The sequence below is a fragment of the Hylobates moloch genome, unplaced genomic scaffold, assembly GCF_009828535.3.
Source record: "Hylobates moloch isolate HMO894 unplaced genomic scaffold, HMol_V3 SCAFFOLD_14, whole genome shotgun sequence".
Taxonomy (NCBI): domain Eukaryota; kingdom Metazoa; phylum Chordata; class Mammalia; order Primates; family Hylobatidae; genus Hylobates; species Hylobates moloch.
The window spans coordinates 70,673,223-70,689,511 of record NW_026652289.1 but is presented as its reverse complement, the minus strand read 5'-3'; the positions used below and the strand labels follow the sequence as shown (position 1 = coordinate 70,689,511).

The 16,289-nt window shown below is 42.8% G+C and overlaps 1 protein-coding gene across 1 annotated transcript; it reads right to left on the bottom strand.

The window, feature by feature from the left end:
• Positions 1-557: 557 nt before the first annotated feature.
• LOC116481591 (inositol hexakisphosphate and diphosphoinositol-pentakisphosphate kinase 1-like) lies at positions 558-7,439 on the bottom strand. The gene is made up of 2 exons (XM_032174293.2): positions 6,889-7,439; positions 558-2,941 (listed from the first exon to the last, which is right to left on the bottom strand). The coding sequence occupies exons 1-2, from the start codon at positions 6,986-6,988 to the stop codon at positions 2,097-2,099; spliced, it is 945 nt and encodes a 314-aa protein (XP_032030184.1). The 5' UTR covers positions 6,989-7,439; the 3' UTR covers positions 558-2,096.
• Positions 7,440-16,289: the final 8,850 nt, after the last annotated feature.

The following is a 16,289-nucleotide window of genomic DNA, read 5'->3' as shown; positions in this document are numbered from 1 at the left end:
AAATAAATACCTTTTGAGATAGTGGGTTAACTGCTATAGGCACCTTGGGATGCCTGATCTCTACTTTTTTTTTTTTTTTTTTTTTTTTGGAGACAGAGTCTCACTCTGTCACCAGGCTGGAGTGCAGTGGCGCGATCTTGGCTTGCTGTAACCTCCACCTCCTGGATTCAAGCAATTCTCCTGCTTCAGCCTCCCGAGTAGCTGGGAGTACAGGCATGTGTCACTATGCCCAACTAATTTTTATATTTTTAGTAGAGACGGGGTTTCACCATGTTGGCCACGATAGTCTCAATCTCTTGACCTCATGATCCACCCACCTCGGCCTCCCAAAGTGCTAGGATTACAGACGTGAGCCACCGCGCCCAGCTGATCTCTATATTTTTATAGTCTGTTTTTGGATGCCTGATCTCTGTATTTTTACAGCCCATTCCTGCTCAACTATAATGGCTTTTGACTGATTCAGATTAATCAGTTACAGACACAATTGACTCACAGTCATATTCCCTTTTTTTTTTTTTTTTTTTTTGAGACAGAGTCTTGCTTTCTTGCCCAGGCTGGAGTGCAGTGGCGTGATTTTGGCTCGCTGCAACCTCCGCCTCCAGGGTTCAAGTGATTCTCCTGCCTCAGCCTCCCGAATAGCTGGGATTACAGGTGTCCACCACCATGCCTGGCTAACTTTTGTGTTTTTAGTAAAGGTTTCACCATGTTGGCCAGGTTGGTCTCCAACTCCTGACCTCAAATGATCTGCCCGCCTTGGCCTCCCAAAGTGCTAGGATTACAGGTGTAAGCCACCGTGCCCAGCCCATATTCATTCTTGAATTCACAAGGACATCACCATCATCCATCACCACCATTCTCATTAGTTTATATTTATTGAGCACTCATAATGTTCCGGCCCCCGACTCCAATGACTGCATTACCCCTCCTACCCACTCCCATTCCCATCCTTGGATCTTTGGAAAAAGCTTCATAATCATATCTGGCCCTCAGACACAATGATACAAGGATAAATTTCTTGGGGACCCTGGAGTGTTTGGTCTTTGGCCAGTCTGTCCCTGGTACAACTACAGAAATATATATATATATATATATATATACACACATATATGTATGTGTATATATATATTTATATTTATTTATTAAACCTTTGCTTGTATCTGTACAATATTGATCTCTGCTGATTGCTTAAAATAGAACCTGATTATCTCTACTACTACAGCATCTCCTAAGCCAAACAGCCCCACCACAGAGGGAGGCCCACTTTCACAGACTGGCTAAGAATCCTCTAGAGCATTTTAAGTAGTTGCTCTGAATTTTGCACAGCAGTCTAATACCTACTTTTCCCTAGAGCTATTGCCCAGAGGAACAGGACTGAGGCAGAAGGGGCACTTGGGGATGATATGGAAGGATCTATAAGGCAAGTCTAAAGATTTAGTGGCCACGTCAGATGTTTGGGGAGGGGAATCTATTTTCCAGACATTTCAGATAGCCATCCCAGGCTCACCTGAGGAGTGCTGGCAAAGACAAGAGTCCCCTGAATGCACATATGGTCTAAGCGTACCTTGAGAAGTCGTGAATATTTCCCCAGCAAAGTGAAGACCCTAGAGTCCCCTCTTTTGCATTTGCTGTCCCCAGATGGTGTCTTCAGCGTGAAGCGGCATTTCCTTTAACAATCTGTGATTTCCTAGGATGCTCAGAGAAGGGTGGGTAATGACAGACCAACCCACCCCAAGGAAATCCTATTCAAGTCTAATGGCTAGGTGAGGAGCCAATGGCTTCTTTGAACCTAAAACTGGCTCCTCCTCAAGCACAGCTCTGGCACAGGTATGCTTCATACCAAGAGAACTACTTCCCCAGACACCGCTGGTGAGAGCTGGCCAGTGAGTTAGCCAACAGAAAAGGTTGCTGGCTCAAATGGCTGGTATAGTGTGATACCACTAATGAGAAAATTAATCACATGTTGCTGGTGGAAGGGGTGAGTGCTGGTCATGGGCTAGAGACTGGCTCTGAGGGTTTTGATCACCAGATGGATGCTGGGCTTGAGGAATACCCTCTCCAGGCAGCTGATCGATCACTTCAGGGACCACCCAGGACTTCTAATTTATCTCCTCAGGGACCTCCTGGGCTTGCAGATCAATCTCCTCAGGGAACTCTTGGGATGGTTTATCAATCTCAGGGATGCCCTGAGATAACAGATTGATCGCAGAAGGCTCCTGGGCCAGCCTGCCAACCTCCACAGAGAACTCCTGGTATGGCTGGATGACCTCCTCAGGGATCTCTTCAGCTGGGCTGCCAACTTCTACAAGGGTTTCCTGGACCAAGCCACCAACCCCTACATGGAACTTATGGACCAGCTTGCCAACCTCCACAGAGACCCCCTGGCATGGCTGGCTGACCTCCTCGGAGTTCTCCAGACATAGCTGGCAAACTTCCTCAGAGACTTTCTGGCACAGTTGGCTGGACTTCTGGCACGGCTGGCTGATGTGAGGGACCTCCTGGCATGTGTGGTTACCATTGTCATGGTTCTCCTGGCATTGCTGGCTGATGTCAGGGACCTCCTGACATGGCTGGCTGAGGGCCTCAGAAATGTCCTGGCATAGCTGGCTGATGTCAGGGACCTCCTGGCATGGCTGGCTGATGTCAGGGACCTCCTGACATGGCTGGCTGACCTCCTCAGCCACCTCCTCGTATGGCTGGCTGGTTTCCACAGGTGGCACCTGTGGGGACTGATTTGGTTCAAAAAGCTCTTGCTCCCCTTCTATGGAGAGCTCTTGTGCTCCACTCCCAGGGGTCTCCTGGAGCAGCCCAAGGCCTTGATGTTCTTCAGCCACTTGTGAATTTAGGGAGGGTTGATCACTGAAGCCAAATTGGGAGTTACCATCTACTGTAGTAGGGGAAGAAGGACCAGCACTGGACACAGTGCTAGAAGGGCCACTGCTGTCTGTAAAGCAAAGTCAAGAGATCAAGTCAGAGAAGCTGGAAGAGTAGGCTCTACCCTGTGCAGATAGTTCAAATGCTAGAACGGTTGGCCTACGCTACTTATGTCTTGAGGGAAGAGTGTCTGAATTCTTCCTAAGTTAAGCAGAGACTCGTAAGTTTGCTTACCTCAGAAACTGTCACCCTGGCCTAATATATACTTTGAGAGTAACAATAAGGTACATCTAAGACTTCAAGAGAGAGTGCTAAGACCCACTTCATCTGGTTCTTTCACAAATACACTCCCATCCCAATTCCAAGTTCCCAAGTCCTCTCATTCCTACTTTGGAAGCATATGAATACTTTAGCCCAGTGGTTCATAATCAAAATCATGAAAACCATTTTTTTAAATACTAATTTCCAGTTTTCAACTCCAGAGATTCTAATTCTATAGGTTTAGTGTAAAGGTGTAGCTTGGAGGAGGGAGGAGGAAGAAGGCAATATAATTTTGTTGGAACACTCCCAATTGAATCTGATGTACACCTTCTGTTAAGAATCATTCTTTAAAGCAATCAATGTATTTCTGGGGCAGAGGTAATCATTATTTATAGCCCAAATGATAAGTTGGAAGAAGAATGTAGAAAAACCATGTAAATCAGAACAATAGGAAAGAAAATGGTTTACCTGGCTGGGTGCGGTGGCTCACGCCTGTAATCCTAGCACTTTGGGAGGCCGAGGCAGGCAGATCACTTGAGGTCAGGAGCTCTAAACCAGCCTGGCCAACATGGCGAAACCTTGTCTCTACTAAAAATATAAAAATTAGCCAGGCGTAGTGGCAGCTGTCTGTAATCCCAGCTACTCAGGAGGCTGAGGCAGGAGAATCACTTGAACCCCAGAGGTGGAGGTTGCAGTGAGCCGAAATCATGCCACTGTACTCCAGCCTGGGCAACAAAGCAAGACTCTATCTCAGAAAAAAAAAAGAAAGAAAATGGTTTACCCAAAAATGGAAGATGGCCATGGAATTTCTACACGGCAGTTCTTAACCTTTCTAGGGGTCAGTGGCCCCTTTGAGGTACTAAGTCATAGATATCTTCCAGGAAAAATGTATATAAGAATATTCACACTAATCTTTACATGTGATTCCTGAAGCTCATAGACTCTAGCCTGAAACCACATCTATGGATCCAGAGTTAAGACACTTGTAAGTCCTGGGACATACAATGTTACAAGATTGTGCACATTATATACACAGAAAACATTAAAAAACTGATTTCCTACATCCTGACAGTAGTGTAATAAAGACCTCAGAGTCTTCAATTACACTGTGGGATGATTCCTACTCCATCCTCTACTGCTTCATTGACCTCTAGTAAGGGACTAACCTACTTTTCCCTTGGTAAATATCATTTTTGTTGATATTATTATAATGATATATTAAAGCACTATAGTATCAATAATGACAGATTCTGGGAAAAGGGAACATCAGAACATATTGCCATTGAAGAAAACCTTGAAAAGTTGGTAAACCTGAGCCTACAAAGGCTCAATCCGTCATTAAGTTGAAGGTATGCTAGTTCTCTCTCTTCTGTAAAGAATCAAAGGAGGGGCCGGGCGCGGTGGCTCACACCTGTAATCCCAGCACTTTGGGAGGCTGAGGTGGGCAGATCACAAGGTCAGGAGTTCGAGACCAGCCTGACCAACATAGTGAAACTCCTTCTCTACTAAAAATACAAAAAAAAATTAGCTGGGCGTGGTGGTGCATGCCTGTAATCCCAGCTACTCAGGAGGCTGAGGCAGGAGAATCACTTGAACCCAGGCGGTGGAGGTTGCAGTGAGCCGAGATCGCACCATTGCACTCCAGCCTGGATGACAGAGCAAGACTCCATCTAAAAAAAAAAAAAAAAAAAAAAAAGTGGCTCATGCCTGTAATCCCAACACTTTGGGAGGCCGAGGTGGGTGGATCACTTGAGATCAGGAGTTCGAAACCAGACTGGCCAACATGGCAAAACCCCGTCTCTACTAAAAATACAAAAACTAGCCAGGTGTGGTGGCATGTGCCTGTAATCCCAGTTACTAGGGAGGCTGAGGCAGGAGAATCGCTTGAGCCCAGGATGTGGAGGTTGCAGTGAGCCAAGATCGCGCCACTGTATTCCAGCCTGGGCGACGGAGCAAGACTCCATCTCAAAAAAAAAAAAAAAAAAAAAAAAAATAGAGAAGATCATGGTTTTGAACCAGCAAGGCTTTGAGAGATATGGACCCTATTTCTGACGCAGACATACAGACCCTAAAGAAGATGTTTACCAGTGAGGCTACACACCTGATACTGAGTCAAAAATCTGATACTAGATGGAAAAAAAGAAAAAGAAAAGATGTAAGCTGAGCTTTACCCAAGTAAAGAAGTAGCCTTAATATCCTGCTAGTGGTCTGATTCAGGCAAATCAAACAGGTCAAACAGAAACAGAAGAGGGAGAAGGGTAAGATTTCCAGGGGCACAGAAATCATAAACACTCCAGGAAACAGGTAAAAAGGGCAATGGCCCTACAAAGAGTGTAGGATAATCTGAAATTCAGGGGAGGAATTCTTGGTGTCAGAGAGGAAAGTTTCTTCCTCAAACAGGATGCCAGAAAAAGGGTAAAATGCTACAACTGTTAAATCCAATGCTGAATGAAGTAAAAATCTTTACTTCGGTCCTATCCAAATAAAATAATGAAAGGCATATTTGATTTCAGTTATTCCCCGGAGGCAGGATGATACTTCACCAGTGCCTCTGGCCCATATCCCCACCTCCAATTACCACCGGTAGCTCCTCCTCTCTATAGTCACTCTAACAACTCTGTGTGGCTCCACTGCTCACACTGTTACCAAAAATAACTAGTGATAGATTAGAGATAATAAACAAGATGGGAAAAAGCAGCACCTCAACTTAAACTAAAAACTGAAAACAGACAACAGAGAGAAGAGTCATGTAGAAATAAGTAGCAGATTCTAGTCTCTCCTGCTCCCAGCTTTTTTCGTTTGTTTGTTTTTTGTTTCTGAGGCGGAGTCTCACTCTGTCGCCCAGGCTGGAGTGCAGTGGCGCCATCTCGGCTCACTGCAAGCTCTGCCTCCCGGGTTCATGCCACTCTCCTGCCTCAGCCTTCCGAGTAGCTGGGACTACAGGCGCCCGCCACCACACCAAGCTAATTTTTTGTATTTTTAGTAGAAACGGGGTTTCACCGTGTTAGCCAGGAAGGTCTCGATCTCCTGACCTCGTGATCTGCCCGCCTCGGCCTCCCAAAGTGCGGGGATTACAGGCGTGAGCCATCACGCCCGGCCTCCTGCTCCCAGCTTTTCTAAATATCTAGGTTGTCTGCTAGTCATATTTACCGGAGAAACCTGTAGAGATCAAATAGGGATCAAAGGAGAATGAAGCCTCCATTCTCTCTTCCCCAAAGAGCCCTTTGAGGAAGAACTTCTCTCCAAATCAAAAATTATTCCTCTGAGGCAGGCGGGTCACCTGAGGTTGGGAGTTTGAGACCAGCCTGACCAATATGGAGAAACCCCGTCTCTACTAAAAATACAAAATTTAGCTGGGCGTGGTGGTGCATGCCTGTAATCCCAGCTACTTGGGAGGCTGAGGCAGGAGAATCGCTTGAACTTGGGAGGCAGAGGTTGCAGTGAGCCAAGATCGTGCCTGGGCAACAAGGGCGAAACTCTATCCCTCAAAAAAAAAAAAAATTATTCCTAATACTGCAGAAAAGCTTCTCTCCGATGAAATAGAAGGAACATGGAGAACAGAGGTAAAGAGGTAAAGAGAGAGAATAAACAGATTCTTCTTTCATCTTAGAAATGGCAGATGAGACTGCTTCCCAGAATGGATATTCCTAGTCTTTCAACCCTCACCTTCTTTGACCTCATGCAACAGGCCCCTCATTCACCAATCACTCCAGTCTTCGTGACTTTTGTCTAGGCAGTTCCAAAAGGATTACTTACACCAAGGGGGCTTCTCAGAGCGCTGCTGGAGTTGCAGGGGAGGTGAATGAAGAGTACGTGGTGGAGAAAATGGGTTATCTGAGGCCTGGCTGCTGTGCATGGAATCAAAGAGGGCTGGAAAGGAGGTAGGGTGAAGGGAGAGGGAAGAAAAAAAGACATATGAGGAAGAATCCAGGAGCCACAGGTTCTCAACATAAGTCAAAGCCAACTTACCCTTCCTTGGCTGAGAAGTAGCATTTCCTGGGGACCCTTCAACCAAACCATTTTCAATTTTTTAAACTTTGTATTATGAACATTTTCAAACATATATTTTTAAAAAGTAGTTGAAAGACTGGTGCAGTCAATGCCCATATACCCGTCTCCTAGATTTAACACATTGACATTTTTGCCATACTTGTTTCATCTATTTCTGCATGCTAAAGTGTTTTAAAATAAATGACAGACATTATGAAACATGTCACCTCTAAATACTTCAAAATGCATCTCTAAAATATAAGAAATGGCTGGGTGCAGTGGCTCATGCCTGTAATCCTAACACTTTAGGAGGTCGAGGCAGGTGGATCACTTGAGGCCAGGAGTTCAAGACCAGCCTGGCCAACACAGCAAAACCCTATCTCTACTAAAAATACAAAAATGAGCCAGCATGGTGGCACATGCCTGTAATCCCAGCTATTCGGAAGGCTGAGGCTTGAGAATTGCTTGAACTTGGGAGGCAGAGGTTGCAGTGAGCTGAGATCGCACCACTGCACTCCAGCCTGGGAAACAGAGTGAAGCTCTGTCTCAATAATAATAATAAAATATAAGAAATTTTTCCAGCTGGGTGTGGTGGCTCATGCTTGTAAACCAGCACGTTGGGAAGCCAAGGTGGGTGGATCACTTGAGGCCAGGAGTTCAAGACAAGCCTGGTCAACATGGAGAAATCCCGTCTCTACTAAAAATATAAAAATTAAGGCCGGGCACAGTGGCTCACGCCTGTAATCCCAGCACTTTAGGAGGCCGAGGCAGGCAGATCACGAGGTCAGGAGTTCAAGACCAGCCTGACCAACATGGTGAAACCCCATCTCTACTAAAAATACAAAAATTAGCCGGGTGTGGTGGCACATGCCTGTAATCCCAGCTATTGAGGAGGCTGAGGCAGGAGAATTGCTTGAACCTGGGAAGCAGAGGTTGCAGTGAGCCGAGATCGCATCATTGTGCTCCAGCCTGGGCGACAGAGCAAGACTCTGTCTCAAAAAAAAAAAAAAAATTAGCTGGGTGTGGTAGTACGTGACTGTAATCCCAGCTATTTGGGAGGCTGAGGCATGAGAATCACTTGAACCCAGGAGGCAGAGGTTGCACAGTGAGCAGAGATTGTGCCACTGCACTCTACCACGGGTGACAGAGAGAGACTCTATCTCAAAAAAAAAAAAAAAAAAAAAAGAAGAGAAAAGATATAAAGAAATTTTTCCAACATAGCCAAACACCATTAACAAGCTAAACAAAATTAAAAATTATTGCCTAGTATCATTCAATACCCAGTCCATATTCAAATTTTTCCAATTATTCCCCTAAATGTCTTTTATAAAAGCATCCAAACATGAACCATGCACTGCATCTTGTTATGTCTTTGAAGTGTCTTTTAATCTAGAATAGTGCAGCCTCTCCTTTTTTCATAGTAACTTTTTTGAGACAGAGTCTCGCTGTCACCCAGGCTGGAGTGCAGTGGTGTGATCACAGCTCACTGCAGTCTTGACCTCCTGGCTCAAGCGATCATCACACCTCAGCCCCCTGAGTAGCTGGGACTACAGACACATATCACCACTCTTGGCTAATTTTTTGTATTTTAGTAGAGATGGGCTTTTACCATGCTGCCTAGGCTGATCTTGAACTCCTGGGCTCAAGCAATCTGCCCACCTCAGCCTTCCAAAGTGTTAGGATTACACGCATGAGCTACCATCCCCAGCCCATAGTAACTTTTTGAAAAGAAGGTCAGGCACGGTGGCTCATGCCTGTAATCCCAGCACTTTGGGAGGCCAAGGCGGGTAGATCACCTGAGACCAGGAATTCAAGACCAGCCTGGCCAATATGGAGAAACCCCATTTCTACAAAAAATACAAAAATTAGCCAGGCACGGTGGTGGGCGCCTGTAATCTCAGCTACTCAGGAGGCTGAAGCAGGAGAATCACTTGAACCTTGAACCCGGGAGGCAGAGGTTGCAGTGAGCCAAGATCATGCCACTGCACTCCAGCCTGGGCAACAAAGCAAGACTCCATCCCCCAAAAAAAAGAGAAAAAGAGAAAAGGGAAAGGAACAGGCCAGTTGTCTTTGCAGAAGGTCATGTCCCACATTCTGGACTTGTCTGATGGTTTCCACACAGAATCATTTAACTAATTTCACTATCCCTTGTATTTCCTATTAACTGGAAATTGATCTAACTTAGCTGATTTATGTTAAATAATTTTGCTAAGAATACTTTAAGAGGTGATCCCATGTATTGTATATTGCATCATACTGGAGGCATATTGTCTCATTGTCCCATTATAAGTAAGGCTAAGTTTACTAACTAGGTTAATGTGGCACGAACAAGATCTCATTGTGAAGCTTTCCCCTTCTGATTAGGGGTGATCCTTTGGGGAATGTCTAGTTCTCCACCATCAACTGGCATATTTTCTGTAAAGAAGAGCTTTCCTTCTGCAAATGGGACTATTTGATTATACTGAACTACAGTTCTCACTGAAAAGGCAGAATGTTTATTTCCCTTTAATTGGTTTTCAGAGTAGAGAGTTAGTGAAAAATATTCTCCAATAGTGGTGGATGAGTATTAATTTGTTTTATTTACTTAATTTTGGTGGTGGGGGGACAGAGTCTTGCTCTGTCACCCATGCTAGAGTGCAGTGGTACGATCACAGCTCACTGAAGCCTCAAACTCCCAGGTTCAAGCAATCCTCCAACCTCAGCTTCCTGAGTAGCTGGGACTACAGGCACATAGCACAATGCCTAGCTCATTTCTGCATTTTTGTAGAGATGGGGTTTCACCATGTTGCCCGGGCTGGTCTCGAACTCCTGAACTCAAGTGATTCCCCTGCCTCGGCCTTCCAAAGTGCTGGGATTACAGGTGCATGAGCTACCTCGCCCAACACCCAGCTCTTGTTTTCATTCATTATGAGCTTGTGGATTTTTATTATATATATTCTGTGTGTGTGTGTGTGTGTGTGTGTGTGTGTGTGTGTGTGTGTTTTAGAGACAAGGTCTTACTCTGTCAGTAGCTGGAATGCAGTGATGCTAGCATAGTTCACTGCAGCCTCAAACTCCTGGGCTCAAGCAATCCTCCAACATCAGCCCACTGAGCAACTAGGACTATAGGTGTGTGCCACCATGCCTGGCTAATTTTTTAATTTTCTTAGAGATAAGATCTAGCCATGTTGCTCAGGCTGGTCTAAACCCCTAGGCTCAAGCGATACTCCCACTTCAGCCTCCTGAGTAGCTACATTCAGTGTACTTCAATCAACTACATAATTATCCTTTTTAATGCTCAAATTGTCCCAATTTTGGTCACTGGGAGCCTCTTTCGGCTTGACTGCTTCCTTGCTTTCCTTTACAACATGCTGCAAGATCATCCTGGGCTTTCTTTGCCCTCAACCATGCATTCTAAAAAAAATTGGTTCTTGGTGGGGGTAAAAAAATCTTAGCTATTCCAATGGTTTATGGTCCACCAAATGGTCACAATACATAAACAGATATATGATATATCTGTGGTGTTAAAATTTCATGTGGTAGGAGGTAATTAGGGAAAAAAATTCTAAAAAAAACTCCTGGTTGGGTGAGGGGAGGGGGGAGGGATAGCATTAGGAGATATACCTAATGTTAAACGATGAGTTAATGGGTGCAGCACACCAACATGGCACATGTATACATATGTAACAAACCTGCATGTTGTGCACATGTACCCTAGAACTTAAAGTATAATAATAAAATAAATAAATAAATAAATAAATAAATAAATAAATAAATAAATATTAAAAAAAAACTCCTGGGATGGAGGGTAATTTCTAAAAAGCTTTAAAAAAACCCTGCTCTAGACCAAAAATCAAGTTATTTCCCCATGGAATCCTGGTTACTTTTAGTGGATAATGGTACATAGAGACCAAAATCTAGTTGCTAAAGGAGCTCATGCTACATTTCCCAATGCATAGTACTAGAAAAAGCACTTAAAAACCAGAATTCAATTGATATTTCCAATCCATATTTATCATTACAGTATTTTAAAAGTCTTTTGAATTTATACTTCTATCTAATTTATCTTACTTTGAAAATACTGGTTCCTAATAACAGGAACATAATTCCTTATTTGCTACTCTATAATGCATATATATTCACACACTATATACATAGTATCAATATCACTGTAGTATCAATATCACTATTAACAATTAAACTACTGAATAAGGATTACAATTATAGTTCCTTTTGTCCCACTAAAGAACTGATAAAGTATTCTAAAGTTATTTGAAAAATTATTTTACCTGTGTGGTTATGTTACTATTTTGATATACAGTTAGGGTCATTTCTTTCTTTTTTTGCAATTTTAGGTTTTGTTTCTTTTCTTTTTCAACTTTATATTTTGAAAAACATTTACAGGCTCACAAGTCAAAGCTATACAAAAAGGCACACTCAAAGAAACTGCGTTTCCTTCATGCCCTTCAGCCCCATTCCGTATTGTTAACTCTGAGGTAATAAATTTTGTTTCTGGTTTATACTTCTAGCAAGTATTTTTTGTAAATACAGATGTATTTTTTCTTTATTTCCCCTCTCTACTTACAATATAGGTAACATACTATTAACACTATTCTACATCGTTTTTTTCACTTAATAATATATCCTGGTGATTATTTCATATTAGATCATATAGAGCTTCCTCATTAGTTTTAACAGATGCATAGTATTGAACTGAGTGGACATACCACAGCTTTTTCAACCACTCTTGCACTAAAGAATTTCTGAGTCATTTCCAATATTTTGCCACTTTAAATAATGTCACAGTGAATAACTGTATATAAATGTTATTTCAGGCTGGGAGCAGTGGCTTACATCTATAATCCCAGCACTTTGGGAGGCTTAGGTGGGAGAGTCATTGAGGACAGGAGTTCAAGACCAGCCTGGGCAATAAAGTGAGACTCTGTCTCTACAAAAAATTTTAAAAATTAGCTGGGCATGGTGGCACATGCCTGTAGTCCCAGCTCTTTGGGAGGCTGAGGCAGGAGGATCACTTGAACACAGGATTCCAGGCTTCAGTGATCATGCCACTGTTCTCCAGGCATGATCATGCCACAGTACTCCAGCCTAGGTGACAGAGCAAGACCCTGTCTCTAAAAAAATACATAAATAAGTAAATGTTATTTCAACTTTGCATAGAAATGGCTTCAGAATAGATTCTTAAAAGTGGATTATTGGGGCCGGATGTGGTGGCTCACGCCTGTAATTCCAGCACTTTGGGAGGCAGAGGCGGGCAGATCACGAGGTCAGGAGATCGAGATCATCCTGGCTAACACAGTGAAATCCTGTCCCTACTAAAAATACAAATAATTAGCCAGGTGTAGTGATGGGCGCCTGTAGTCCCAGCTACTCAGGAGGCTGAGGCAGGAGAATGATGTGAACCCGGGAGGCAGAGCTTGCAGTGAGCCGAGATGGCGCTACTGCACTCCAGCCTGGGCGACAGAGCTAGACTCCGTCTCACAAAAAAAAAAAAAAAGTGGATTATTGGATCAGAGGTTAACTATAATTCTGTGAGATACTACAAAATTTACCTCCATAGAGATTGTACCATTTTGTACCCCCACCAACAATGTACAGGATTTCTAGTTTCACCAGACTTGCCAAGAGAGTGTATTGTCAAACTTTTGGATTTTTTCCAATCTAACGGGAGAAATAATATCTCAGTGTAGTTTTAATTTTCATATCTCTTATAGAAGGTTAAGCATAATTTCATATGTACAATGGCTATCTGCATTTCTTTCTCTGTACACTTCTTTTTTTTTTTTTTTTTTTAGTGATGGGGTTGTTCAGGTTGGAGTGTAGTAGCACAATCATAGCTCACTCCATCCTCAAACTCCTGGGCTTCAGTGATCCTTCTGTCTCGGCCTCCCAAAGTGCTGCTATTATAGGCATGAGTCACTGCACCTGGCCTAATTTATCAACCTTTTTTTTGCTTCACAAGTTTGACTTTGAGTCAGAATTAGGCTTTCCTTACTTTCAGATGATAAAGGAATTTACCACTAACACCCTGCTTACTTTTAGTACTTGCATGGTTTAATTTTTTTTATTGAGGTGAAATCCACATAACATAAAAGTTAGCCATCTTAAAGTGTATAATTCTGTGGCATTTCGTACACCCACAGTGTTGTGCAACCACCACCTCTATCTAGTTCCAAAACATTTTTGTCACCCCAGAAGAAACCCCATATCCATTAAGAAGTCAATCCCGGCTGCTCAGCCTATGGACTAGCCATTCTTTTATTCCTTCACTTTCTTAATAAACTTGCTTTCACTTTATGGGAAAAAAAAAAAAAAAGAAGTCAATCCCCATTCCATCCTACTCCCAAACCCTGGAAACCACCAATCTGCTTTCCGTCTCTATGGATTTACTTATTCTGGATATTTCATATAAATAAAATCATACGATATGTGACTTTTTGTGTTTGGTTTCTTTCATTTGGCATAATGTTTTTAAGGTTCATCCACATTTTAATATGTATCGGTACTTCATTCCTTTTTATAGCTCAGTAATATTCCATTGTATGTACATACTATATTTTATCTATTCATTGACATTTCAGTTGTTTCTACCTTTTGACTTTTTGAGAAAGGGTCTTGCTCTGTCATCAAGGCTGAAGTGCAATGGTGTGATCATAGCTCACTGTAACCTTGAATTCCTGGGTTCAAGTGATCCTCCTGCCTCAGCCTCCAGAGTAGCTAAGACTACAGGTGCCCACCACCATGACTGGCTAATTTTTTTATTTCGTATTTTGTAGAGATATGTTGTCCAGGCTGGTCTTGAACTCCTGGTCTTAAGCAATCCTCCTGCCTTGGCCTAACAAAGAGCTGGGATTACAGGTGTGAGCCATCACCCTCAGCTTTGATTATTGTGAATAGTGTTGCCATGAACATCTGTGTGTATTTGTTTGAGTATCTGTTTTCAATCTTTTTTTTTTTGAGACAGGGTCTCATTCTGACACCCAGGCTGGAGTGCAGTGGCATGAACTTGGCTTATTACAGTCTCAACCTCTGCGGCTCAGGTGATTCTTCCACCTCAGTCTCCTGAGTAGCTGGGACTACAGGTGTGTACCACCATGCCCAGGTAATTTTCTGTATTTTTTTGTGGAGACAAGGTTTCACCATGTTGCACAGGCTGGTCTTGAACTCCTGGGCTCAAGTGATCCACCCATCTTGGCCTCCTAAAGAGCTGGGATTACAGGCATGAGCCACTGTGCCCAGCCTATGTTTAATTTTTTGAGGAACAAACTGTTTCCCACAGTAGCTGTACTATTTTATACTTCCATTAGCACTGTATGAGAGTTCCAGTTTGTCCACATCCTAACACTTTTTCTTTCTTTTTTTTTTTTAATGGCTATCCGGTGGGTGTGAAGTGGTATCTCACTGTGGTTTTGATTTGTATATCCCTAAACTAATGAGAGTTAGCATCTTTTCATGTGCTTCTTAGCTATTCACAGGTCTTCTTTGGAGAATGTCAATTCAAGTCCTTTGCTCCTTTTTAAACTATGTTGTCTTTTTCTTGTTATCATCTGTACTCATTAGATATATCATTTGTAAATATTTTCTCCCTTTCTGTAGTTGTTATTTTACTTTTTGATAATATCCTTTGATGCACAAATATTTTTAGTTTTGGTGAAGTCTAATTATTTTTTCTTTTGTTGCTTATACTTTTGTTCTACAAATCCATTGCCAAATTTAAGGTCATTAAGATTTACTGTATGACTTCTTTAAAGAGATTTATAATTTTAACTCTTATACTTAGGTCATTGATCCATTTTGAGTTAATATTTTCATATGGCATGAGGTAGGGGTGAATGAGTTCTTTTTCAGTGTGAATACCTAGTGGTTTCAGCACCACTTATTGAAGAGACTATTCTTTCTCCATTGAATAGTTTTGACATCCTTGTTGAAAATCAACTGGCCATAGATGTTTAATTCTGGACTCTTGATTCTATTCTAGTGGTCTATATGTTTATACTTATGGCAATACCACACTGTTTTGATTACTATAGCTTTGCAATACATTTGGAAACTAGGAAGTTTGAGTCCTCCAGTTTTCTTTTGCTTTTTCAAGATTCTTTTGGCTGTTCAGGCCCTCTTACAGTTCCCTATGAATTAGAGGGGTCAGCTTTTCCATTTCTGAAGAAAAGCCATTAAAATTCTGATAGGGATTGCATTAAATCCATAGATCACTTTGGGGAATACTGCCATCTTAACAATATCATGTCTTCAACATGAACATGAAATGCCTTTCCATTTATATAGGTCCTCTTTAATTTTTTCTTTTTTGAGACAGGGTCTCACTTTGTCACCTAGGCTAGAGTGCTGGTAGCTGGGCTACAGGCACGCATCACCACACCCATCTAATTTTTTTTTTCAAGATGGAGTCTTGCTCTGTCACCCAGGCTGGAGTGCACTGGCGTGATCTCAGCTCACTGCAACCTCTGCCTCCTGGGTTCAGGCAATTCTCCTGCCTCAGCCTCCCAAGTAGCTGGGACTACAGGCACCCGCCACTGTGCCTGGCTATTTTATTATTATTATTATTATTATTATTTTTTTAGTAGAGACAGGGTTTCATCATGTTGGCCAGGCTGGTCTCAAACTCCTGACCTTATGATCTGCCTGCTTCAGCCTCCCAAAGTGTTGGGATTACAGGTGTGAGCCACCACACCCAGCCTTTTTTTTTTTTTTTTTCTTTTAATTTTTTGTAGAGACAGGGTTTCTCCATGCTGATCAGGCTGGTCTTGAACTCGTGAGCTTTAGCAATCTGCCTGCCTCGGCCTCCCAAAGTGTTGCGATTACAGGTGTGAGCCACTGCACCCTATGTTGTTGCTTTTTTTTTTTAAAGCAAGACAGGGTTTCACTCTGTTGCCCAGGCTGGAGTGCAGTGGTGCAATCATGGCTCACTGCAGTCTTGACCTTCCAGGTTCAGCTGATCCTCCTGCCTCAGCCTCCCAAGTAGCTAGGAATAAGAGGCGCATGTGACCACACCCAGCTAAGTTATCTTAAAAATTATTTGTAGACCCTGGGTGTGGTGGTGGCTCACGCCTGTAATCCCAACACTTTGGGATGCCAAGGTGGGTGGATCACCTGAGGTCAGGAGTTTGAGAGCAGTGTGGCCAACATGGTGAAACCCCGTGTCTACTAAAATT

Bases quoted from the DNA above. Each gene is read 5' to 3' on its own strand.
- LOC116481591 (XM_032174293.2), bottom strand. From the start codon at position 6,988: ATGCACAGCAGCCAGGCCTCAGATAACCCATTTTCTCCACCACGTACT. The intron at 2,942-6,888 runs GTAAGTAATCCT...TTTGCTTTACAG, and splicing joins CTCTGAGAAGCCCCCTTGGT to ACAGCAGTGGCCCTTCTAGC.